Source organism: Columba livia, chromosome Z (assembly GCF_036013475.1).
Source record: "Columba livia isolate bColLiv1 breed racing homer chromosome Z, bColLiv1.pat.W.v2, whole genome shotgun sequence".
NCBI lineage: Eukaryota > Metazoa > Chordata > Aves > Columbiformes > Columbidae > Columba > Columba livia.
The window spans coordinates 72909584-72935773 of record NC_088642.1 but is presented as its reverse complement, the minus strand read 5'-3'; the positions used below and the strand labels follow the sequence as shown (position 1 = coordinate 72935773).

General features: G+C 35.3%; 1 protein-coding gene across 1 annotated transcript in view; it reads left to right on the top strand.

Moving 5' to 3' along the window:
- Window positions 1-283: 283 nt before the first annotated feature.
- Window positions 284-26190, top strand: part of SHOC1 (shortage in chiasmata 1) — a 60819-nt gene continuing 34912 nt past the window's right edge. The window contains exons 1-11 of the mRNA XM_065047083.1: window positions 284-364; window positions 2182-2259; window positions 6010-6139; window positions 6737-6818; window positions 12618-12799; window positions 16724-16886; window positions 18271-18373; window positions 19065-19215; window positions 21278-21385; window positions 24514-24643; window positions 25495-25589. Coding sequence (XP_064903155.1) covers window positions 2215-2259; window positions 6010-6139; window positions 6737-6818; window positions 12618-12799; window positions 16724-16886; window positions 18271-18373; window positions 19065-19215; window positions 21278-21385; window positions 24514-24643; window positions 25495-25589 — 1189 coding nt within the window. The 5' untranslated portion in view covers window positions 284-364; window positions 2182-2214. The remainder of the gene's footprint in view (window positions 365-2181; window positions 2260-6009; window positions 6140-6736; window positions 6819-12617; window positions 12800-16723; window positions 16887-18270; window positions 18374-19064; window positions 19216-21277; window positions 21386-24513; window positions 24644-25494; window positions 25590-26190) is intronic.

Below are 26190 nucleotides of genomic sequence, written 5' to 3'. Positions count from 1 at the left end.
TTCACTGAGGTAACAAGGCTGCCTCGGGCGACTCAAGAGCCAGGGCCAGCAGTTTAAAGGCAGGTGGTGCCCCCACCCTCTACACCGGCTGAGGGCAGAGAGCGCAGTGCCAAAGAAAGGCGTTGGGAACACAAAGGTCGTGAAAGACTCCCAACCCCGCTGACCGCGCGGCCGCAGACGCCAAGGCCAGGAGGGACGGCAGCCAATTTGGGGGGGCGGCAGCCAATTGGAGGGGAAGCAGCCAATCAGAGGGGATGCAGCCAATCAGAGGCTGGGGTTCCACTTCCCGCGCGGGCGTGGGGCAGAGCCGTCCTGAGGGAAAGGGGGTCGCGCCGGGGTGCGGCAGGGAGGTGCTGGGTTCCAGGTTAGTTTGTGTATTTATTGCTCTTTGTTTCTGTTGTACATCGCCACCTAGCAACTGCCGATTTGAAAACATTTGATGCTGACAGACTTAAAGGGTTGGTCTCTGCAGTTCTTGGAGAATGAGGCAGGAATTGGAACAGGCTCCACAGGGACCTGTCACGGCCCCAAGCCTGACAGTGTTCAAGAACAGGCTGAACAACGTTCTCAGACAGATGATGTGAATTGTGGGATTGTCATATGCAGGGACAGGAGGTGGACTCGATGATCCTTGTGGGTCCCTTCCAGCTCAGGATATTCTGTGATTCTATGATCATATTCTTTGCAGTTTTATTGTTTCTCTTAAAAACTTAAACATTTTTAAGTGTATTTACTTTAATTTAAGTGCTTTCATTGTATCCTGACAGACTAGTATTTCTAAGTCCCACATTTCCCATTTTAAATTGGAAACTTGATGCAGACCTGATTGAGATGTTTTGATGCTTAGTGATTAAGTGACACACCCTTAAGAAACTAGTAGGACCTTAAGTAGCTACTAAGCAGTTCACTACTGTTAGCTGTATTAATTCACAGTTATATCGCCACAAGTAATAGTTGCAATTCTGTTGATTACTATTTGTATGAATGTGTGGTTATGTTGCTACAAAGTAATCTTTTAAAATTATCCACATCAATACTATTCAGTTGCAGTTCTATTCCGTTTTTTTCCATTAGTGTTAAGGTACAAATCTGTCCCTCCTCAAAAACACGTCTCTGCTTGCTCCACCCTTCCATGCCAAGTCTCTTGGACGTAGAGCTGATGGAGGGTCTAGCAGGTTGTCCCAAGGGTTTTCCTTAGTCTTCCCTGTGTTTTTCATCCACCGGTCAGGTTCACCACTGTCTCTAATCATCCACACTTCTTCCATCAGAAGGTCCCCTTCTACTTCGTTCTCCATCTGATTTTTAGCCTTAATCCCTATTTCTCTTATTTTCCTGAACCAACACAATTTTAGCCTAATATCACGTTACTGATTGCTACTGGTATACATGTGAACACAGACTTGTGTCACAAGTTTCTCTTGTGACCCTACAATTCACATTGGTTGCATTTCATTAATGTTTTAGACTTTTTGGATAGAATTGTCTTACTTTAGCATTGACTCTCCTACCTAATTTTAATTCAGAACAAGTATTCTCTTACCTTATGCATACCTGAGCAACACTACATCCTGTTTTACACCCACACAGTATCTCGGTCTTTGTATAGTTTTCACCTCGCTCCTAGTTCCCAGCAGAAATATCAACTAATTTAGAGACCTGATGTTCCAGCAGGACCTCTTGCTTACAATTTGCCTGCTTATACAGTCATCTTTTCCTTTGTAAACCTGAAGGAGAGGAAAAATATCCTGTCATAAATACGTGAGGCAGTGAAAAGTTTAGGTAGCTGAACTGCTGTCTTAAAAGCTAATTTAGAATCCATAAAATTAATTTAATATGTTGAATTCTTAAAATTATTGCTTAGGGGATGTAATTTGTATTGCTTACATTCACTTAATGGCTTGAAAGGTTTTCTGTGAAACAACTAGCAAGAGGCATAGCTAAAAAAAAAATAAAAAAGCCCAGTTCATTTGGATAAAAATCAAGTGTCCATGCTCTGCTACATCCTTCTAAAAGAAGAATGCTGAATGCTTTGACTAGCCACCTTCTACAGAAAATTCAGTCCAAGGTGCATGTGCTAACAGAAATTAGGAAGTTACTCATGTTAAACCTTAATTTCAACTTTCAACGTTCTTGCATGATATGTGAAGTTTTAAACTAATGCATATTCTATATATCTTGTAGACAAATGAAGTGTTGAAAGCATCACAAAACAAGATGTTTGCAGCTTTAAAGTATCACGCAACAGACTACTTATATGAGGTATAGTTTTAGTATGTCTCATAGTATTCTGAAAGAAACATGGCAGTAACCGAAGAAAAGACCGAGTGCACATTAAAAAAAGATATAGAGAACTACTTTCTTAGGAATTCTATTTCAGTGAAGTTGTTATAGTGCACTTGCTGGGGTAACACAGTGGAGAGATTACAGGTTTTTTTTTTTAATTGAAGTACAATTTTGCCAAAACCAAAGAGATGGGTTTTGTTTCTGTTTTCCTTTATGTTGGGCTTATAATTGTGTTTCATAGCTGCTTTCCTGCTTTGAGCTTTCTTTAGAGAGTGCACTGTGCCTTCTAATGCTTGAAATTAAATTAATTACCTTTTTTGAGAAATAATCCAATTTTATAGGTACCTTAATATGTATTAGGAAAGTGATACACAACACTGTATTCTCTATTGATGGTAGGGAAGAGTATTTATAATGTTGCAGATTAAATTCACAGAGAGCAGATGTTTTTTCACACCAACAATCAATCTGGGCTTTATAGACGTTGATGAGTTAAGACATAGTAACCTTATGAAGTTTTGTTTTCCTCCCTGTCTGCATCTCTAGGATGTTAAGAAGTGCTTATCACTGAAGCATACTATCTTAATTGAGGTATTACTTACATTTTCAAGTAGAGGCTATGAGCCAAATAAAAGACTTCTCCAGCAGAATGGTGCTTTGCGAAGGGAAGATATTTCTAGTGTGTGAGCAGAAGAATGTGGTAGTGAGACATGATGCCTTCAAGAGTTCAGGGAGAATGCAAGTGTGCATCCAGTGTGCTCCAGGCACATTGCTGGTTAAATGCAGCCTGGGAAGTGGTCCCGCAATAGTATTTGCGAGTAAACGGAGATCCACGTTATGAAACATGTTGCCCACATCCCTTTCTTTAGAGTGCAGGAAATGTTTCTTGTGGTACCTGTGCATGTGCCTAGTGTTTTCTTAGACTGTAGCAACCAGAACTTCTTTTTCTGTTCTAACTCCAACAGTATGCAATCTGTCATTCAGTATTTGTGTGAAAACCAGCTCACAGTAGTTCTATACAGTTTGATCTTCAGATATTCCTGTGTTATCTGTGAATAAAAAAATAGATGTGTTAGTAGCACATATTGTGGGCTGTTGTGCAAAAGAGAAGTATTACAATTCATGGCTTTTCTTGCCTGAATTTTGAGTAAGGCAGTGCTGACAGCAGGACAAATGAAAAGTGGTAGGAAGAGAAATGTTTAGTGACCTGCAGAATGACTGCTCTGGAACAGAGTGTGAATGTTGCTCTGTAATACCTCCAGAAGGGGTTAGTGAATGTGATCACACATTTAAAAGTATTATAGACCTGGCTGTGCAACGGGTATGCTGTGCTAAAACAGCTCCTTGTTCCACTCTTGTGCCTAACTTCTACCTTCCTGCTTAGAAAGTACATGATAGTTAAGCTGGCTTTTCAAGTGTCTGATGTATCAAGTGCGCTTACCTAATGCTTCGAGCTCTTAAGAAATGCTGGAATTCGATGAGTGTATCAGACTCTGATTCCTATACACATCCAGCTCAATTGGATGTGGAATCCTGCTCTTAGTTTAGTTGTTATGCATTTTTATCAACTCTAGATATAGTTTTTCCAGCAGCCCAGTATCTTAGAAGGAAGGAGCCTTTTCAGTGATTAAAGACACAAGAGTTCGATTCCTCATGATCCTGAGAGTTGTAGGTGTGATTACAAAGTCATCTTAGAAGTTCAACATGCTCTTATTTTGTTAACTGACAGTATATGCAAGCTGCATGTAACTATAAAAATGCACATAATGTCTCTTTATTGCAAGAGAAGTTTGCAGAGATCGCTGCATTTCCTTGAGAAATAGGGGTAAATGTGCATTGATTAAATGCCATAGCCATTTCTAGTGGCGTCAAAAAACATTTATATATTTGAGAAAGGCAAGAAAGGCTATGTATTAGCAGACTTTGTGGATTGCTTCAGTTTAACCTGTACATTTAGAATGAATTCATTAAAAATGTTTTATAAAATGTGTTTTTCTTGTTTTAAGGCCATTAGCTGTGACGATAGCCCTAGGATATAATTTTTCCGCTTTACATCTGTGATTGTAAACAATTTTAGCTATTAAGCTAAGTTTAGCCTCAGTAAAACCACATACTGGTGTTTAGGAGGTCTTTCTGACTCTATCATATTATTACTTGTATTTACTTGTTCAGTAGTTTCTACTTAAACTCCAGCAGGTCATTCCTCTTTAACCTAAGAGTACTTTGAGAGCTGTTATGTCACAATCCTTACAACTTGTTTTAATGAAGAGAAGGGTTATCATTGGCCTTTCTGTTCCTTTGATCTCTACCAGGAACTTCACTAGCCATACTTTATTTTATGATAAATACAGTTGTGTCAGTAGTAACTTCAATATCAATTACTTAAACTGATCTGTGGCCAGTAACGTGTAGAAGGCCTAGGTCCAGTTTCCTGTAGTTGTCTTGTTTCTGCTTTCTTTGCCCAGAATTTGTAAAGAAGAAGTCTCATGCTTTCACTAAGGCAAGAGGAAATGCACTGGATCAGTATGGTGTTTATCATTTTTTTTAAAAGAGCCTTTTAAAGAAAAGATGCTATGATAGCAGTAGTTTTTGCCTTTTTTGTTAAAGGCACTTACAGAATTGAAACTATCCCACAAAGAATTAAACTGAATTGGAAAAGGATGTGTAATAGTGACCTTTCATGGAAGTGACTAAGTTTGTTCACATTGCTTCCCATGTCTTCTTTTATTTTCTTTTTTCATTTTCTTTGTGCCTACACAGGAAGGCTTGTAAAGTGCACCAACAGCACTGCTGTACTGGTAGTAATTCAAGTCAGTGAACTATTTATAGTTCATCACCTGAGATGTCTAAAGGTACAAGCTATAACTGGCTTGACAGCATATGCTGAAATGGGTGGACATTTCTAGGACATAAAAGGAACAGAGCTGAAGTGAAGCAATGGAAAAATAGAAAAAAACTAAAAAATTCTAGTCCCGTTCATTATGTTCTCCCACATTTCTATATATAGTTGCCTTTTCCTATATGCCTTTTATACCCCAGAATTCTTGAGGACTACTTCTTTCTAAGCTATAAACTTGTTAAATCCAAACACCTATGTAAGAACAATTTTTCTCTGCTTCCTAAACTCACTGTTTTTTCCGTTGTTCTGTGCTATTTATACGATACTGCATGTAAGCTTCTGGGACAAAAGAAATATTGGATAGTTTATTGAAGGTGGTCTTCGGTGAAGAGTAACTGAAATTGCCACATTGATAATTTAATTCTAGAATTCAGTTGATTACTACCATTGCTCCCCTGTTGTTTTTATGGAAGATAAAGGTATATAGGGTTTTTGTTAGCTGATAATGGCACATGAAAGCTGAGAAACTGTAGAAGATTACACGCACGTAAAACAGCACTAGTAGGAATGATCTTAAAGAATTTCTGGTCAGCTTATACATGTGTCAGTTCAGGAAACCAATGCAAGTGTTAAGATAAGCACTTGTAATTGCACAAACAATGTTCAGGGAAATGTAGGTAAGCATATGTGCAGTTTTGCATATGCAGCAGTGTAAATTAAAAGTTATATGTCGGGTAAATATTAATATCTTCCGTGAGTTTGGACTGTCAGTTTTACAATAAAAAAATATATATGTTGATGACAATGGGAGTGTTTGAAAAGGTAGTGTAAAAAAAGAAAAAGTGGAACCATCTCTCATAATTTCATCACATGCCTTTTTTGTGCAGAGTGTGGCAAGGCAGAAGTTTTCCATCTGGAGATTATCACTTTGCTTTCCTCCCTGCTTACATCAAGATGGAAAGTATCATCTCACTGGACTCTTTGCTGATGATAAGTATAGGAAGCCATGGACTAGGAGTAGGTTATATAGTCTTAAAGTTTTAGTTTAGATTTACTGTGGATTAAAGGAAAAGCTTCTGTTCATGCATAATATGATAAGTCTGGTAAAAAAATAAATTATTTCTGGAAGTAGGAGTGTGTCAGATCATATAGCTCTTGATAGTAGAACATGTTCATTGCCTAAGTAGAAACAAATAGGTAATGGATATTGATTTGTGAATGGCACCATAAATAAGGGTGATATTTGATTAGTTTGTAGAGATCTCTGAAAAACTTACTGTCTGGACATGCGGTTATGAAAGAAAAGCAGGGATCAAAGATAAGTAAAATGCTAAATCTGATTAGTTGGGAAAGGTTTGAAAGATGATGCTGAGGTTTTGAGATGTGGAAAAAATGGAAATTTGCAAGCATAGAGATAAATATATGTGTATATATGTATGTGCATCTTTCTGGTTTATCTGCATTTACTTTTGATAAAGGAAGCTAACAGCATTGTTTCTTCTGTATGTCCTGTGTAAAGTTTGGTTAGTGTCTGCAATGGTTTGATCAATACATAAAAATAAAAATTTATTCTAATGTTTTTCCTGTGATTCTTTTTCTCTTTTTTTGTCTCAGTAACTCCTACACAGAACATGATCACCATTTCAGTACTGGATCAGTGGAAGAGAAGCTTATCTGTGGAGGATTTCCTGGAAAAGTCAGTAACGTTAAGTTTAAAACATGTATGATGCCTTTGATATAATTCAGGTACTTTGTGAATCATAAACTAATGACAATAACAGAATATGGAAATGTTTTCTGACGTTAGCATGTGTACAGTGCACTGGATATAGATATACACTGTAGCAGACAGCTCAAAGATGGCTTTTTCATTGAAAGTAGCATTCTGTTTAAATGGAGTTCTCTGCTTCTTTACCTCATTTTTATAATGTTTATGTAACCTATTTGTGATGTTGGAGAAAGTGTCTAAAATCTGCGCATGATGAGGACATTTTTCCTCTCTCCATCTCTTAAGACAGTTAACTCTTTTAACTGCAGATGAAGTTCTTCAAAACATGGTCTTTATAAATCTCTGAAAAGGTGTAAAAGGCAGCTATAAGAAGCCAAACTTGCATAATAGCAATTGAAGATAGATGTATTTATTTAAAATCATATATATAAAGTCAGAATGTATTCGATGAACTCTGAAATAGAGTTCATTTTAAAAAACATTTCACAACAGTCTTTTCAGCATACATAAGACATGAAAGCACATTATGGTTCTGGAAAAAAAAAAAAAAGAAGTGTGTATTTCTGCTCTCAAACAATTGTCAGTGTGAAAGAAATAGAGAAATTACATTTTGGTTTTTCAGACCAGTCTTAAAGCTATGTTATCTTCAAATCTGCATTAGAAAATGGTTGTGAAGAAAACTTGTGGTTGCAGAATTATACAATCACATAAACACTAGGCTTGCCAGTACCTTTCAGCATCACACTTTGTGATTTCACTATGATACAGTTTGTAATTACATTGCTACGTATTATTTTTTCTCTGCTCATTCACAGTACAGGAATGATCATGCTCATAGAGTGGATCAGGGCTGTGCAATGAATGATGTGGCTGTCTGTGAAATTCTGCTTCTGTTGTGTCAATAGAGAGATGCTTTTCCTGTAGAAGTGATACTGCATGAAAAAGGAGTGCATAGCCCTTCAAAAACATAGTTACTGCAGGAGAATTAAACTAGAACAAAAAGCATGTAATGGGAGGTTTTTGGAGAAAAAACAATACAAACAACTTTACCCTTAATTTAAAAGGACAGTTAACTCTCTTGGTATTTTTCTGTGTAATTATTTGATCATTAGGTAATAATCATAATAGGCTCTGGAGAGGTTGTGTTTTCCTAATATTATGTAATTTGTGGAGCTTCCTGTCTGGGGAGCTGATTCTGGGTTTGGCTTTGTCAAAACTCCTGTGTGTCATTTAAACAAAAAACTCTGCAGTTATCCACTGAATATGCTACTCTTATTTTCTGGCAGACCTAGAGAAGATGAGTCCTCATAACTGAAGTTGCTTGGAGAGTGCTAGTGCTTTAACATGCAAAAATGCCAAATAGTTTGAAAGACTAGAGGGTTCATATCTTAGATTCGCACACAGCATGAGTATCTTGGTTCTGTTCTAGTGAATGCAGATTGCAATATTACCATTTTAATGGAAATCTTGTGAACATCAATGAGCTTATTTTCTATTTTTGTCATATTGTTGTTAGAAATATCCAAGATAGTGTATTTGTATTCAACTTGGGTTTTGTTAAATGGCCTACAGCCATGAGCTCAATAGTGAAGATAATAGCATTGAACAAGTTTCATGACTCAGTCAACTAGAAAATTTGAAAAAAAATTGTTTATAAGCACGGCTTTACCAAACACAGTACCCAGTAGAGCATGACATAATGTCACCTTTTAAAAAGGGTCAAAGTCCAGTTAAAAGTTTTCTGATGCTTCAGTGACTTCTTCTGTAAATTTTAACATTATTTTGCTTTTTTTAAAAAAAGAGAAGGAATAAATAACTGGAAAGTGTTCTCAACTTTGGTCCTTTGGTTTCGTAGTACTAGTCTTTACCTTCTGAACGCAACAGAGAGATGAATACTTTGTAAGAGGATTGAGAGGGTTTCCTTGTGATGCTTGCATTCCTCTCTCAGGTTGATGGCAAATCTGTTCTATGGGCTAACAGCCATTCTCCTCTTGTCTCTCTTGGGTTGAGATAAATAACACATGTTGAAGTGTCTGACTTTTAGCTGTGCAGGCCCTTCTTCAATCTTGTCCTTAGACTTGCAGTACTAAGTAAAGAAATGTGCTGTTAGAATTTGGACCTGAAGCCCTAACTCTTCCCTAACATTTGACTTACAAAGAATGCACATGATTTGAAAGCTGGGCTGACTTTAACTGCTGAAGGTAAAAACCAGAAAATTTTTAAAATATATGTATTTAAAAAAACAGTTTCAAGTGGACACAGATTTTTTTGTGTGCTATAGAAATAGCAAAATCAAAGTACAAATAATGCACTTACTTGTTTAGGATGCCAAAACCAACATGGAAATGTTATTTTGGAGACTTGCATTTGAACAGCTTAACTAGAGTTAGACTAGATAACCTCCAGAGGTCCCTTCCAACTTCAACCATTTTGTGATTCTGTGATCCTGTAAACTGGAAGCATTCAGTCGTATTTTCAGGTTTTAATTCAGTCCAGCACCTATCAATGTAACCAGTAGACTACTGTGTTTTTGAAGAAAACTATGTAGATTTTGAGATTGTATGACAATAACGTAACTACAGAATGAATTGCATTTGAAAAGATTCTGCCTTATGATGAGCTTGAACTGTAGGATAGGGTTAATACTGAAAGGTGCAGTGGAGAAAAATTGAAATTACATTCTGCATCTTCAGGAAAAAATAAGACTATTATATGTAATATAATCATCTTTACACCTTCAGAGAGTGATAAATGTTTTGAGGATGCTGCAAAACCCATGCAAAAATGTCACCCAAGATATTGTCTAGACTAGTAACCGTAACAGAAAAAGAAATTCCTGAGTAAGTTGTAAAGACACAGTGTTATTTAGATATCAACAGTTAACAATAAAGAGTCACTAGATGCCATCTCAAGGGATATTAATTGCCAAGAATGAAGAAATGTATTAGACCAAACAGCATTTACTTCTGCTTGTTTTAGCACTTAGGTTGGTCATAACATCTAGAGAAATCTGAGGAAATCATTGTATGTATAGGACTGTAGTTACAGAAAATTTGAGATACTTTATGTAGTTTGAAATGGACTGGGCTTAGTCTGTGTACTAATGAAAGATTAATTGGAGTGAGACTAGGAAAAAAGAAGGAAGGAGTTAAACTTAGGAGAAAAGGATGCGTTTGTGCTTCAGGTTCTTCAAATGTTTTGCATTCTGTTTAAGGTAAGTAAAGAAAATCTAAGTTACTCAGGTATTTTAGGATAGTGGTTTCCCTGTGAGTAGGACTGAGCAGTATTAATGCACATAATTCATCACAAATCATTGTAAGTATTCCTGATTGGGAACATAATATGCTAACATGTATTTGCAAAGCAATACATACACAAAAAAGAGGGAAGAATGAGCAGTCAATATGGTAGGTGATTTATTTTGCATATTTAAAATTTGACCTCCAGTAAATGTTTTTTGGTAGATTTACTGTTAGTGAGGAACAGAGAGTGAGTATCATGACAAGTACATTTATGAATAATAGTAATTTATTTCTAACAGTCATAACAACAGATTACAGGAAATAAGCAAGATGTTATAATCTTTTCAAAGTTGGTTGGAAACAAGCACTAAAATGTAATGTTCTGTTGTTGTAACTTAAACCAAGGGTAGGCACTGCTGGGTATGGGTCAAAGGAGAACTGTATGTTGTATGAAAAGGTAGAACCAGTTAAAAGATTCTAGACTTATAGTTTGACATAATAGTTGTCAAAGAATGTCCCAAATGTGCTGAGATGTAATACAGTTATAACTGAGTTCAGAATCTTTGGATTGCTTATCATAAGATGCAATACATTCTATTCTAAAACTGTGCTCAGAAGATAACTTTATTCTGTTTTAACAGCAGGCAGAAGTTTTTCCTACTAAATACAGTCTTTGTGTAGATTTTTTATGCTTTTCTCTGTGTTTAAAAATTTAGGCAACTAGAGTAGGAGAGGAGATACTTTGACAAAAGCTTGTCAGCTTGGGGTTTTTGGGATTGTGATCTTTTTGTTAACAGTCCTTCATGTAAGCCTGTGAGGAGTGTGAGTGACTGAACAAAGAGGTCAGTGAACTGGACTGATATATTATGGAAAACCAGTTCAAAGTGCCCGGGAGCCTATTGTCTCCTTGGAGACACTAAGAAACAAGAAGAGGACAAGAAACAAGTGGAAGAAAAACACTGAGGAGGCACAGAGTGCCTAGGTAGGGTTGAGAGGACAGCTGGCAGGACAGCATATGAGAAAGTGAGTCTTTAATTCCTAGAAATTACCAAATGACTTAATTAGATAAACACATTTAATTGGATAAACTGCCTTACTTGCTTCAGAACATACACTTAATTGCTGAAGTACACCTAATACTGCTGAAAGTTTTCCTTCGTATTGTAAAGATCTAATTGAAGATAAGTATGTTAAATCTAACGTAGTACCTTCTGGGTTCAAAACACTGTACAAGCATAAATGTATGGCTTGAACATATGTTTCCATACTTAGAGTAGCCTGCCATTTAAAGTATTTACCATTTTCCAGAACAGCCTTGCTAAGGCTGGAAAAGGCTGGCCTGTGTAGTCTCCTATCAGCAACTCACTTAGCCGTGATCTATCTATAAAACTACAGGAAACCTCATTGATTTCAGTGAAGTTGGCCAACGTGTTAACACTCGGCACAGTGTTCTAAGGTCCATGGATTTTCAAAGAATTAAGCCGTGTTAAATTTTGGACATTAATTGTTATCAGTATTGCATAGTTATTGCTTGTGAACTGTACTACTCGTAGTCCCAAATTTACTTTTGAGCTATACTCAAAATGTTTTTAAAGAGTTGACTTTTTTTTTTTAAAGATGTGTGGTAGAGGTTCCTTGTCATTACTGCCTAAGCAGGAAGGTCTATACTGAAATTCAGAAGTACACTTATATACTGATTCCATTTATGACATTTACCTTCAGATGGCTAGCAAATAGCAAGACTGCATAATGCAAAAGATTGTTAAAAAGGTGAATAAATCAATGGGATGCACAGCTGAGGAATCAATTGTCTGAAATTAGAATATTAAGTTAAATAATTATAGATGAGCAGGAAATTTGGGTTCTTCAGAAGCGTCAGCGCTCATCAGTCAGACTCAGTTTGTTCCAGTCCATTAATATGAATAACATAGCATTAACATGACCGTATTTTAATTAGCAATTACAAATATTTTTTCTGGATGCATAATTAGCTCAGGACTATGATTTTTTTTTCTGTTGTCAAATGATTTTGCTATTTATTTGCCAAGCAGTTGGTTTTTTTCTGACAAATAATAGTAGTATTGAGATTATTATGAAAAGTGACAGGAAAATGAAGTGGGTTTGTTTCTTCATTTGTCCTTTCTTTTCCCTATTGCAGTTACCTGCAATTTCTGCATTATATTTGAGATGCAACTATACGTTTAATCCAGCAGCAATTTTTTGTCATGAATGTTATGACATCAGTAGGTTCAATGCTCTTTTCCAGCCTTTATTTTTTTGTTCCATTTAGTGCTGGGGGTAAACAAAAAGGGCTTTTTCTTGGGGAAGATTTAAACTTGTATTTTGACCGTGGATTTAGTGAATAGTTATAACAACTCTAATTCTGATCTTCTTCAGAGAATATGGTGATTATAAAAGTTCTTAGAGGATATTTTGAGTGCTGTTGATTCACTGAGAAGTCAGGGCGCTTATGACAGTGATTTTACAACAGCTTAAGTGTCAGGTGTTTTCTTCTGCTTTTTAGGAAACCTGTCTCCTCTCTAGCATTCCATATTAGTAATGAAGTTATTCCAAGTTCAAACCCCTGCTCTCAGACTGACACAGAAGAACGTTTTTTATTTGTGAAGAATGTTTTGAAGGAAGAGTCCATCGAAGACCAGTATTCAAAGATTGAAAATGCCACTGAATTTAAAGAACAATGTCAAGGTAGAGTGTTTTCTAACTTTCTGTGGAGTCAGCTTCTTAACTTCCATAGTTTTTGTGCATGATCCAGAGACATTTAAGACATTGTTTGTGTGATCACAGCCTTTGCAATTGCAGAAGTTGTAACCATTTAAGAGAGATTTATTCCCTGAACAAGCAGGACTTGTCTTAACAGTTCAGGATAGATGCAAGCAAAAACAAGTTTCAGGCTGATCAAATATGCAGCAGAAGGTGATGAAAAGTATCACAATAGATAAATCTTACCAGGCATTGATCAGAATGCTAATGATCCTTTGTACTTCAATAAAATTAGCTCCTTGTGGCACGTTCTTTTACCATGTCAAGGAGAGAAAGAAGTAAGCAGTTTCTGCTTTGTGGTTGGGATGATGATAGTTTGGATTGGGTTGTGTTCCTGTGTGTTTTCTGACATTTTGTGATTACTAACACCCTAATAGATATAATGAATTCTGATCACAGAACGCAAAACTTGAGAAAGTGTTTGATTCAACTGTATTAAAATTTAATATTCTGAACTATTAGGTTTATTTTTTAATATAGAGTTTTTCTGTATCTATCGGTTATATTACTTTAGAAAAGCAAAGTAATGTAATTATTTACTAATAGCGTTTTTCCACAGTCACACAGAGGAGACAAGTGGTTCTTGATACAGTATTGTACAAGACAACATTTACTAGGAACGTAGTATCAACAATGCAAGTGTATTACAGTTAATAACTGAAAGGCAGTAATCTTAATTCATCTGATTAAGTAATTACCTGCTCTTTTTTTTTCAGAGTTAGGTGGTGTATGGCAGAAGGTTTCAATAATTAGTAAGGCTCTATATTGTGTGCTTACAAAACCAATAAAAATAATTCAGATGCTTTCTGGTGTCTTAGCTATTACTTTCTTAGGAATAATCAAGAGAGTTAAGTTTCCGTTCACAGAAGTCTGGAAGAAAAAGAATATAAATTTCATATAACATTTTATATATTTTGAAGCTACAGATCAGTATTTTGCTTAAACAGCCATAATCAGGTCAGTTAAAGAGACTGGTGGGTTTTTTATGGCAGAACATTAAATTATTCACTATTCTAGTGACTGGTTTATTGAATTAGCAGATCAATAATTATCTTTTAATGTAACCCATGTGTTACTGCCAACCATTTTCCTAACTTTCTGTTTAAGAAGGCAATGTTAGCAAGTCTGTTGACTTTTAAGGTAAGTATTAATACTAACATTTTTAAAAGCTACCATTCTGAAAGATTTGCAGGCTATTTTGTGTCATTGAGAACCTGCTAATTGAAGCCAGCTAGTCTGCTAACAGCACAAAACTGACTAGGTTTCACTAAACGCATGACATACAAAGAGTGCAAAAACATGGAAATTTACTGATAGATAAAAATTATTAGCAGTGGAATATTGTGGGTGATATGACATAAATATCCAATGGGTATTGAAAAAAAAGGACATTAGAGAAAGGTTCTGTTTGAATTCTAAATAGCTTGTTCTATTACTGTAGGAGCTTTTTGTTTTTGTTTTTCTACCAGCTTGTTCATATTAAAATGTTTAATGTTGATTTCTGTTAATGTAACTGTTCTGCCTTTCAAAGAAGAAAATTGATTTCTGCAGTCATTTCACTTTTTGAGAAGTAATATAGAAGAAATAGTGTTTAAAGCAAAAAAGTTTCAAATAAGGTTATGAAGTTTAGTGTAGTCGGTTATGCACACATTTAAAATGTAGCTAATAAATTGTTACTGGGCTATAGCAGTGGAAACCAGTAAGAAAGTTAAAACCTGTGAAATATGAAGCACATTGAATGGAAAAGCTAAAATCTTAATTTGGTTCAGTCATTAACTGTAGAGTTCATATCTTCTTCCAAATTGCATTAGATTTATATGAGATTACAAACAAATTTTCAGTATTTAACATGCTGTTAAGAGCCTTTTTGTTTTGCATAGGCAGTCTTTTATGTGAAAATGGTCACAATTGAATGATAACCATCTTTATACTGTTAAGCTAAAGAGCACTAACTTTACACTAGCACATGACAGCACTGGCAGTGCAACCCTCATTCAAACATGGACTGAATATTTGCTCCCTGCTTGATACAACTTGAGCATGTGCTTAAGGCTATTAAAGCTGTTTTTAAAGTGCTTTGATGAATAGAAATTACTGAATCAAAGAAAGTGATGATACTGCATTCATGTCACAATTCTGAAAAATAAGCCTTTTAAAAATGTCGAACAACACTTCCTAAAATCATGAAGTGGCAACTGAGTTTAGTTCTGTATTGATTTCAAGCACTGGTGTTTATGAGTTTCAAAACCCACCTATTGCTCCGCTTGTAAAATTCTGGTTTAGGAAAGCAATTAGGTATGTGATGCATTTATTCCACTTCAGGAGGGCACTTCAGTAAATGTGTAAGTGCATTCTTGTATAGGCATGCTTTCCTGAGGTGGGAAGTAAAAGGTTAAAATGTGTTATAATTAACAAAGAGATGCACTCATTAAAATGTTTGAATCATATTAGAGTGGTGAGATTAATGGAGAACACCCTCCTTTTTTCATAAACTTTAAATACTAGAGCCACTTGTAATTAAAAAAAAACAACAACTATACAAATGAATATAATAAAAATAATAAAAATGGTAGCTAAATTGGGATACTAAGTGTAGTCAAGGGCAAAGTTGTGCCTTATTTCACCTAATATAATGTTAGCATATTAGGAGTTATCCTGCTGTCTTTGAATTAAGAAAAATCAAATCAGATATTATTTGAGGACAGCATGATCAAGTTTATGTAATTGAAGCAGTCTTTTTCTTCTGATTGATTTTAGCACTTAATTTTGTGACCACTATTTGCCTGAATATTGAGGTGCTTCCTACTTTGTTTTCCTAGTTGCCTGAAGAAAAGGAAGAAGAATACATCAGGAATTTTGTAAATTATGTCAGAAAATATGTCAATTTTTAATTGGAGGTACTTTAAGCTTTATAAGCTGCTAGCAGGTCTACTAGTCTCTCCTGAACTGTTCATCTCATTAAGCAGAGGCAATTTATAACATGGCATTTATTTTTCAATTGATAGATTTCTTTATGGGGATCTGTTTGTGTTAGTGTAAAACAGACCGGGGGAAACATAATCCGTATCTGCATGCCAGCTACTAGAAAGGGAAAGAACGTGATTACAGATAGTCATCCAGTGAGTGAAAGGGGGATGTGGAGAGAAGGAAGCTTCCATGTTGGTAAAAAATAAGGAAGAAGAACAAAAAATTCCCTTTTCCTTTCTATATGTATTATATCTGTACAATATGTGTGTATATGTATGTGTATACCATATTGCAAATGTGAAGAAGTGCGTCAAATAGAGTTGCGGTTACTGCATCAGTTCTGTCTCATGGAACACAGTAGTCTAAACTCAGAAGAAAGTAAGGTCTGTAACATCATCTTTCTTGAAATCATAATAACTTGTAACCTATTTTTTTTGTTTGCTCATTTTGTAAATAGATGTTTTGTTCCTTCAGAGTTAGAGAATCTCTAGATTTTGCAGTGTATGGAGAGACTGCCTCATTTCTACAGTAAAAATTGCACTGAACTAAGTTTCTCAGCCAAAACCTACCTCAAAAAGTTCCTTTATCATACTTTACAATCCAAACAAAGAAAATATAAGAAAGCACCTGTTCTTTTTAAGAGGTGTTATATAAGACAAAAGACAAAGCAAAAGAAAACCAAAGCTTATCAGTTGAACCACTGGAAGTTTAGACTTCAATACATTTAAAACTTAAAAGTCCTGAAATATTTAAAGTAAAAAGTAGTTATTTTTTTGCTGATACTTGTAGCATTCCAACACTTGATTAACAATTCTTTTTATTCTGATAATTCTTGTTATATTTCTATTGTTTGTTAATGTATTTTTTCTTATCTTCCTTCAGATTTATGTGTGGAAGAGGAACTTGTTTTTATTGATAATCTTGAAAATTTTCGTAAAAAACTGCCTACTTCATCTCTACTTCTGAGCAGACTACAGTTTTTTTTAGTGAAAGATCCCCTTTTAGATTCTGAAGGACAGAATTTTACAGAAGATAATATTTTCAGGTGTCTACAAATTGTTCTATAATATTAAACAGAACTAATAGTTGGTGTGTAATGCCATTAACATTTTAACATCTGTTGAATGTTAACTTTTTAACTAAATTATATTGGCAACACAATAAGACTTTAGCTTTTCTTCTTACAAAAAATGAGTAGGATAAAATTTATATGCATTATTTTAAAAAAATGGATAAAGGAAGTAATGTCATTTTTACATTCTGTAAGTGTGAACTGTACTCAGGATTTTGGTTTTGGAATACTGAAAAAATGTCCATCTTTAAGGGACCTGGTCCTCCCTCAGACTGACTGATTCCCTATCAGTAAAATGCCACTGAATATAGTTGAGCCAGGATTTTACACATGCTTCCGTGTTCGTTCCTTCTCACATCTCTGTCATGCTGTCAATAAATCTATGCTCTTACCTTTCTGCATTGTGTTTCTTCAAGTTTAAATATTAATTAGTCTTATTTTTTTCCTCCCTTTCATATTGCTAGGTTGATTAAATTTAATCAAATGATGTCATATGGTATTAATACATTAAAACACGTATAAGTTATATTCAGACTGTGCCTAGTATTTTGTAAATATATTCAGCTGTATACATATATTCATAAAGTCTGGCTAAATTTTGTACTGATTTACTCCATGTCTGGATGACTTGTATGCTTCCTTTGCACTTGGGACTGACGGGAAACTATCCCCCCAAAAAGTCATTCTAGAATTAGTACCTGTAATGACCACGAGGGCCAAACCTAATGAAAGGTTTTCTTTCTGCTTGAAAAATTTTCATCCCTGTTCTGCTTGTATCCTTGCTTTACAGGGCAAGTAGTAGCCTCACTCCTGAGTTTTACTTCTTGGCATTTTAAAAGTTTGTCAATTGAAACAGGGAACATACTTTTAGTTTTCATTTTAGTTAATAGTGAGCACACTCTGCCCTCTTTGGTGCTGAACAGTTCCTGAAAATAGAAATGAAAGGTGACAAAAGATAAATAATGTCAGTGTTACAGATTACAGAAATTTGGTATATAGCAGAAAAACTTCACATTAGAAGAAAATTAGGTCTGCAGCTTTTGCAGAAAGCATTTTTATAAAACAGGACTTACATGTTGAGATGATGAACTTTTTTTTTCTGTAACTTTATTAAGGGAGGTCCCAAATTAAGTGGTTCTACTCTGCATATAACGTACTATTTATTGAAAAAGATTTTCGGTTAATTAAACAGATTGGTACAGCATCCCTTGGAATTGCTTTCTTAGAAAAGCATGGATTTATAAAAACAAACAACTTTTGCCACCTATACGGCTATCAAAGCTACTGCTAAGACTTTCAGTCTTAGATATAAAGTAATACAAACAAGTGACTTGGTTTGTCTTCTGATCTTTTAAAGGGAACATTTGACTTTGCAAAATGAAGTGGAGATGCAAGAGAGTAAAAAAGAATTGCAGGGGATTAAAGAAAACTTCCATACTGTATCTGTAAAAGATGAAGAGGTACCATTGTATTGTTTCTTACTAACTACTATATTAGTAATTGCTTTATGTTAAGTGTTCATCTGCTAGTCATTTCACTGCATTGTTTTCATACTTGCCAAATATTTGTAGCCTTCATATTTCCAAGATTACAGAACACTGGTATTATTTGAGGTTTTTTAATTCTTGGATGCTGTTGTTGGGAATCTTCACTCTGATCAGCTGTTTCTCCCTTGGACCTGATGTGATGGCAGTTTTATTTAGGTACTGTTATGCTAAGAATAAAAATGAACTAGAACAGGAATCCTTGACACCTGCATGGGAAAGGGAAAGTTCTAAGACATGTTCTGGGATCTGAGGGGCAAGCTTTGCTTCTTTTTTAAAAAGAAGACAGATGTATTTTTTAGTAAATTTTTCAAAATTCTAAAAAAAAACCCCAAACTGCCAGTGAAATAAATGAGGATTTTACTTGATTGGGAATTGTAAGTTCAGATCTACCCTTTATGCTCCACTGACTCAATCTGAAATACCATAACACTATTTTTTTTTCCTCTGTATTTACCAAATCTTTGTAAATGTCATATGACTTATTTTTTAAAAGCTTTTAAATTGGTTTAGAATTAAGCTATTTCAAGATTTTGAAAAAGTTTAGACTGTACAGTAGCATCAAAGAAAATTTACTTGCCATTCTGTTGTGATTAATGTTTTCCAGAATTTCATGTTGCTTGTTCAGTTCTACAAACCCAGCAATGGCAGATCAGATTCTCTTAAGATTCCATCACACTTGGAACTGAAAGAGTTGTTTAATTTAGCTCCAGAAACTATGGCTGATGAAGACATGTGCAAGGAGTTGATCAAAGAAGGTGAGAGCTGGTTTTCTTAAATGCTTCACCTGATTTTCCTTTTATTTGCACACATTTAACACAATACAGCTCTTTTATATCCAGTGCACAGCCTATCAAATGAGAATTTCTCTGAATTAGACTGTCAGTGGTGCTGTACCCAAATTTCCGAGTATTATAAATTTCTCCTCAGGTAGCCAAGGGGAAGTGAACTATTTGCCATTTGATTCAGTCCATGATTGTGTTGTAATCTTGAAAACAAACATAACACGAGCTGTGATTCATTGAATCCAGTCTACGATGAATACAATAATGTAGTGTTATGTTTTCTTAATGTGTAAATAATTCTACTTTCAGAGAGATCCTCATGAGCGTTGTATGCAGTATTGTCATATCATATGAATTTCTCATGTTACATTGTAATTGCAAACATGAAAGCAGATTTCTGGGGAAAAAGGGTTACATATTTCCATGGATAACAGCAATAATCTAAATGACAGTAGTAACTCTTTAAAGGAATTTAAGAGGAGTTACTAAATGCTTTTATACTCCAGATAAGTACATCTTTAGTGACAATTAGTGGCTACTGGATTGAGGTCTATGATAGTATTTTGTGTAGTTAAAGAAAAAGACATTGCCTGAGATATTTTTGGTTTGATTAAAAAAAAAAAAAGAACAAAAGTGTTTGGTTTAGTAAACAAGTGAGGAAAACTGCTTTTTTGCTTGTGTTGTAGTTTAACCCGAGCTAGCAATACAACCACAATAGCCACTTGCTCACTCCCTCCACCCGCCCCCCAAATAAGAGAGAGAATCTAAAGGGAATTGAGAAACTTGGATTGAGATAAACAGTTTAATAAATTAACAAAATACTAATATGCCACTAGTAAACATATATGTAAAAATATAAATAGAATGTAAAATAAAAGATTCTTAATGCAATTCCTCAAGAACTCCATCCACATCGAGCAGCCAGTCCCAGGAAGCAGCACCTGGTCCTGAACAGCCGATCCCAGAGAGAAAAAAAAAAAAAGAAGAAAAAAGGCAGAAAGGCCCAGAGGCCTCTGCAAAATGATAGGATGCCAAAAGGCCAAACTAAGGAAAGTCCTGAACAGAACTCCCCCCAACAGGCCTCCACGAGCCAAGAGCTGAGAACAAGAGAGTGAGCGGAAGATCCTGACTCTCCTTAAATCTGAAGCATGATGCTAATGGGATGGAATACTCTTATTGTTCAGTCTGGATGTCAGTCAATCTCTGCCCCATCCATGACCCCATTCCTCAATGCCTCACACCTGTGGGCTGAGCTCAGAACGTTCTTGGCTCTCAGACTAGAGCAGTTAAAAATATCAACTGTGTCCTGGAGTGTTCTCTCTTGTTCTCAAACTAAGTCCAAATAATGTCCTTGCTAGCTATGAAAAAGAAAGGTTTCTAACTGCATGAAGAAAATTAACTTGTTTTCAGTCAAACCAGCACAGATTGACATGAAGCAGCTAAAAGAAGCTTAATGCTTCTGAGTGTGGAGAGGTGTGCTAGACTCTATTGCTGAAAGGGCAGCAGTTTGGAGTAGTCCAGTCTCTTATTGAAGACAGGAACAATACTTTTTAAAGTGTGCATTTGACTAAAGCAGTTTCATGTGCATTCTGCTGATACTTACAGTACATCACAATGTACATGCCATGATCCAAACTGAATGACCCAACCTCCGCTGCAAAGGGTTGAGGATTTTGTACATAGACGTCAACCTTTTATTCTTTTTGTTCTGTTTTAGTCCTTTTTAGTAGCAAGAGAATCTACATCATACACAAACTCCTGGTAAACTACATTTAGGCTACCTGCTTGTTCCAGAAATCACATCACTGTAGTCATAAGAATAGCTCAGACAATGACTATACTAAATTGTATTTTTTTCTGACACTTTTAAGGGACAAAAGGGAACACTGCTCTCTGATCAGCTACAGCATACTTAGCATAACTGTAATTTTTCATAGTGATGTATTATGGAGATTCAATAAAAATTTTAGAAGAAAAAATTGCTCTGACAGGAAAAAGGAATAAATGGTTCATTTATGGCACTTTATGTTTTCAGATCTCAAAGCAGAAATTACATACAAAATAGAAACCTCCAAGTACTGTCCCATACCACAAGAGGTTTGCTCCAGTAATAGGAGAAGTATGTTGGAATTCTGTGAGTCAGGTAGGAGGATCTACATAAATCAAGGGGTGGTATTTAATATACATTCTTCAAGTGACTGTCCCTATATTCTGTTCTTGGGAGTACATGCACTGTATATCTATAAGGAAAGAATGTTTGTTTTGTGTAATCTGCTATTTCATACCTGCACCTTAAGCAATTAGAAGTGCCATGCTCCTTTCAAGAGTTTTAAAAGCTAAACACAATCAACTTTACAGTTCCATCATGTTGCTTTTGGCTGCAAGTGGTGTCTGTATCTTTTGCACTTGATTAGCTTTTCGGATTTTTTTTATCTAACAACTTATCTAGAGGACAGAGGAAAATTAAGGAATATTGATTAAAATTATGGAGTAAAAGAGCACAGTTTAAAGTTTGTTAAAGTCCTACGTAAATGCTTTCAAAAGGCGGTAATGGAGGACAATTCAGGGAGAAGTACTGAGTATACTTCTAGAGGTTAAAAATTCCTGTGCAGCCATTTTGTTTTGCAAATGGTTCAGTAATGCTGTGTGATGGAGAAATTAAGCCATGTAGTCACCAGAGCTGCTTTCCACAGAAATAAACTGAAAATGCTGAATATTAGCTAATGTGTGTGTGTGTGTGTGTGTGTGACATTTAGAAATGGATGTGATCTGGACAGAGTGGCAATACTTGAATAAAAATGTACCTCTTGCCCTAATGTGTATCCTAGCTTGGAAAAAGTCTAGCCATTAATGCATTGTACAGTAGTAGTATTATCCTCCAGTGCATGTTCACTTGATAATTTTCCATCCAGCAGTTGCTAAATCCTTGAGAAATTTTGAGTTTTCTCCAGACCAAGGCTTCTCTTATCTCAGTTTCAATATGATTTATACTGGACTGATGATAGCCCCGTCAGGCTAATAGCATTACACTCCTTATATTGTATTGTAGTGGCCTTCTTGTGGGAGCAATCATATCAACTCAAAAGTGTCTGATATAAAAGCTCAAGGCAAACCTACTGTATATTGTCCCACCAAGACAAGCATGACTAACTGTAATCTGAATCTAGTGAGCTACCTACAGCTCTTGTAAAGCTTATGATGATCAGGATTTCAGATGCAGTAGATCTGAGAAGATTGAGATCCTCCTCCTGTATATAGCAATAAGAAGTTGACTATAATTTTATCTAGGATATTATCTGTTCTTCCAGAGTAGATTTGTAATCAAACCATCTTGAATTGTTTTAAAGAAAGTTGTGGCATTGATCTTTATTGCCAGTTTGCTGGCAAAATTCAATCATTGGGGCACAGACAGCTTATATATATATTTTTTTTTTTTTTTTATTTTTTTTTTAAGTATATGCTCTGCAGATCTGAGTATATACTTAAAAAAACAGGTTTGCAGGATAGAGACCTGCAAACCTGTACATGCCACTGCTAAGACACCCTGCTAATCCTGTATCAGGTGTGAAATTTCAGAAGAGATCCCATACAGTCTTCTCCTTCTTATTCACTTTGCTATTTATGAGTTACCAGAAGTGAAATATGTTTGCCTGAACTTAGAAAAGAAACAGTCAGAAAATAATGGCATTTTCTGTAGACATTTCATTGTTTGCCTTCCATTCCTGGTACCTGTGAGGATTGTTTATTGATAAAAGGGTTGAGGGACAGGAACATTCACTTAGTCATTAATGCTCTGAGAAGTGGAATGGCACACTGAGTGGAGGCAGAGTTTAACTAATGTAGCTTGTCAAAACGTTCCAGTCTCAAAAGCAAAAATAATTAGACAAGAATTAATATTAATAGTAATGCTCAAAGAAAATCAAAGAGAAATAATTTTTCTTTTTGTATATGTCAGGAATTTTTGCTATCCTGAGATCAACTCTCTGTCATGTTCAATGGAAAGTGCTAGGTTTGTTTTTCACCACAAAAAAAGTTTGTGAGTTGAAGTTCACAGCAGAAGTTCACGACACTTTTTTTGATCTAAGTAAATGGCAAATGAATTATATTGGTTGGAAACGTGTTTCTTTCTTTTGTAACCTCTTTTATTTCTTACCTTTTTTTGTTTTTTTCAATGTGCACTGTACCTTCTCTGGCTTTCTAATGCTGTCCTTTATCCTTTCTACCATTTGTGCCGTACAATCTGATTTTTTGGTTGGACAAGGAGCAGCTGTAAGCATCTGGGCAGGTGGCTGATTAATGTGTGCCAGTTGGCCAAACAATGTGTGTAGGGTGATTGCAGCTGCCTGCCGCCTGTTGCAGTGAATCGGGATTTTGCAACAAGTGTTTTTCCTTATGGAGACACTTACTTAAATTTTTACTGGCTGTTAGTTTTCACAGAACATGGAGGAACTCTGTTCTTTGTGGTCTCTATTTTCTAGTCAAGCTTAGCAAGAAGTATGATTAGGAGAATTCCAGAAAGGTGAATACCAGAGGAATCATGTATAGCCCCAATTTTGATGGAATGTCACCAAATTCCATGAAGTTTCAAATTCCTTATTAGATTTGAATGAAAAGCAATAACCCATTAAAATGTGTGCATTTAATATGATTGGCAAAAAAAAAGGATGTGAAAAGTGACTTGCAGGGGGCTGTTAACATGCCAGGTTTGTTTCTATACTGCTTTAAAAAATGTGGTGTTGTAATTGAAGTGGTCATCCCTAAAAGTTACAATGAGTACTAATTCTGCTTGAAACAGTAATTTTGTGTTTGAAATTCCGACTTTCTGAAGTTCCCGAGCCCCGTTCATCTGAATATTACAGACACCACAACATTGTCTCAAGTCTCTGTCCCATATGATTAACTTCATTTATGTGGGAACTATCTAAGAAGACACACAGGGATGAACACCTGATATCAAAACCTCAGCCATAGTACCTGGTGATTTAACCATAAAAATCGTCTTACATGGAAGGAGTATATAGCCAGAACTACATTACAGAATGAGTAAAGGAATGTGATCTACACATTATTATGCCCAAACTGTCTGGAAGTTAAATGAGAAGTATTTAGGTTTTATTGCTCAAATAGCAAATTGTCCCTTTAAAATATTTTGTATTTTAATCCAAAACTTGACTAGTGTAAAATTACTAAGTATGTGTGCTTCATTCACAAGTGGCTTTGTGATTTAATTTTTTAAATTTTGTTTTGGGTGGGGCTTTATGCAATTTCTAGCTAAATATGTTCCATATCTGAAAGATGAAATGGAAGTGCCTTTAACTCCTCCATGCAGACAACAAAGATCATGGGTTAATTCTCTGTGCACAGGACTTCAAGAAGAACGTATTCTTCTTTCTGGTAACAGGTATCGAAAACTTTGTACTGATAGATCCTGTCATAAATCCTCTAACTCATAAATCTTCAAAATCAGTGCAAAAATAACTTTAGTGTATTTGTGAATTGGTAATTGTGTTCTTCGAGACAGCTCCATATTTTTGTGTTGTGCATGAAAGAGAGAACAGAGTGAATGGTCCATGTCTGTGGCTCTTCAGGGGAGCTTGAGATAGGAAATGGCAGTTGCTACTGTAGAATTCTTTCTCCGGGGGGACTTCATAGCCTGAAAATCAGATCTCTTTTCTGGAGTAGGCAATTGTAAATATTTAAAAATATTTATGTAGCAAGTATGTATGTCTGTATCTACATTAATTTATACATATGGTAAACACATATGTTGAGCAAGTGTCACCCACAAAATCTGCAGAAGAGATAGAGGAAGGAAGTATTGTCTGTGTTTTGGGGATATTCCCCAACAATGGAATTTAAGCCTTTTCATGCTGACATAGGATTGCTTCATTCTTTTCTCCACATCTTGTTTGCAAGACTAGCATTTTTGCCTTGCTATCTTTCTCATATATGCACAAATAGTTTAAATATGCTTTGGGGAGGGAACCACAGTTTAGATAGAATTCTTATTTGGTGTTGCTTTATTTTATGAACCAGCCTTGATGGCTCCACTCACTCCTTCCTGTTCACCGTAGTGTTACATGGAGTGACCTTGTATATGGACAAGGAAAGATTTTTAAGCATGAGTGAATAAATGAACTGAAAATTTAGAGAGAAAGCAGATCTTTAAATGGTAGTTTTGTATAAAATAGAATTCAAAAGATAATGCAGTTAAACTTCATACCTCTCAGTCTTGTTTTATGTTCTTCTTAGTATTTTGATTACAGAGCCCTCTAGGGAATACTTAGAATGTTTGGTATGGCAAGCAGAGAAGTATCGGGATAATATGAACTCTCTTTTGCTTGTTGGTAAGAATTTCTAATTGATGTTGAAGAGTTCCATGTCCATGGAAAGACTATAGCAAAAAAGATAATATTATATTACAGAGCACATCTTTTGAATCATTGAGATTTATCCAATTAATGTAACTCTCTGAAGTTTGTATTATCTTATTCTTTTAGTACATATACAAAATTACAGTATGGCAACATAACAATTGTTATGTCATGTATCCCTCTATGGAGGTAATTTTGATGAAGTAAATTTTACTTTATTTTGAAAATGTTCAGCTCACTACTACTAATTATATTCAATAACTGTGGTAATTGAAATTGGGTCATCCATTAAATTCTTTTCTGTGTACTATTCTCCTTAAGTAATGTTTCAAAATATGTATCAAACATTAGAAAATGCTGTTAATGGAAGATGATAACTTGACAAGAGCTGAGTTCATGTTAGGAAGCAAAATACAAGAAAACCAAAATAAGCTGCAGGTTATTTCTGGCAGTATCAGAATACTCATTACCACTGTTCTTTCATTTTATTTGCCTTCATTTTACAAGTCTCAGGATTCATTTATGCATATTGATTTATGTTGTCCAACTCATTTGTGCATTCATTTATAGTTGA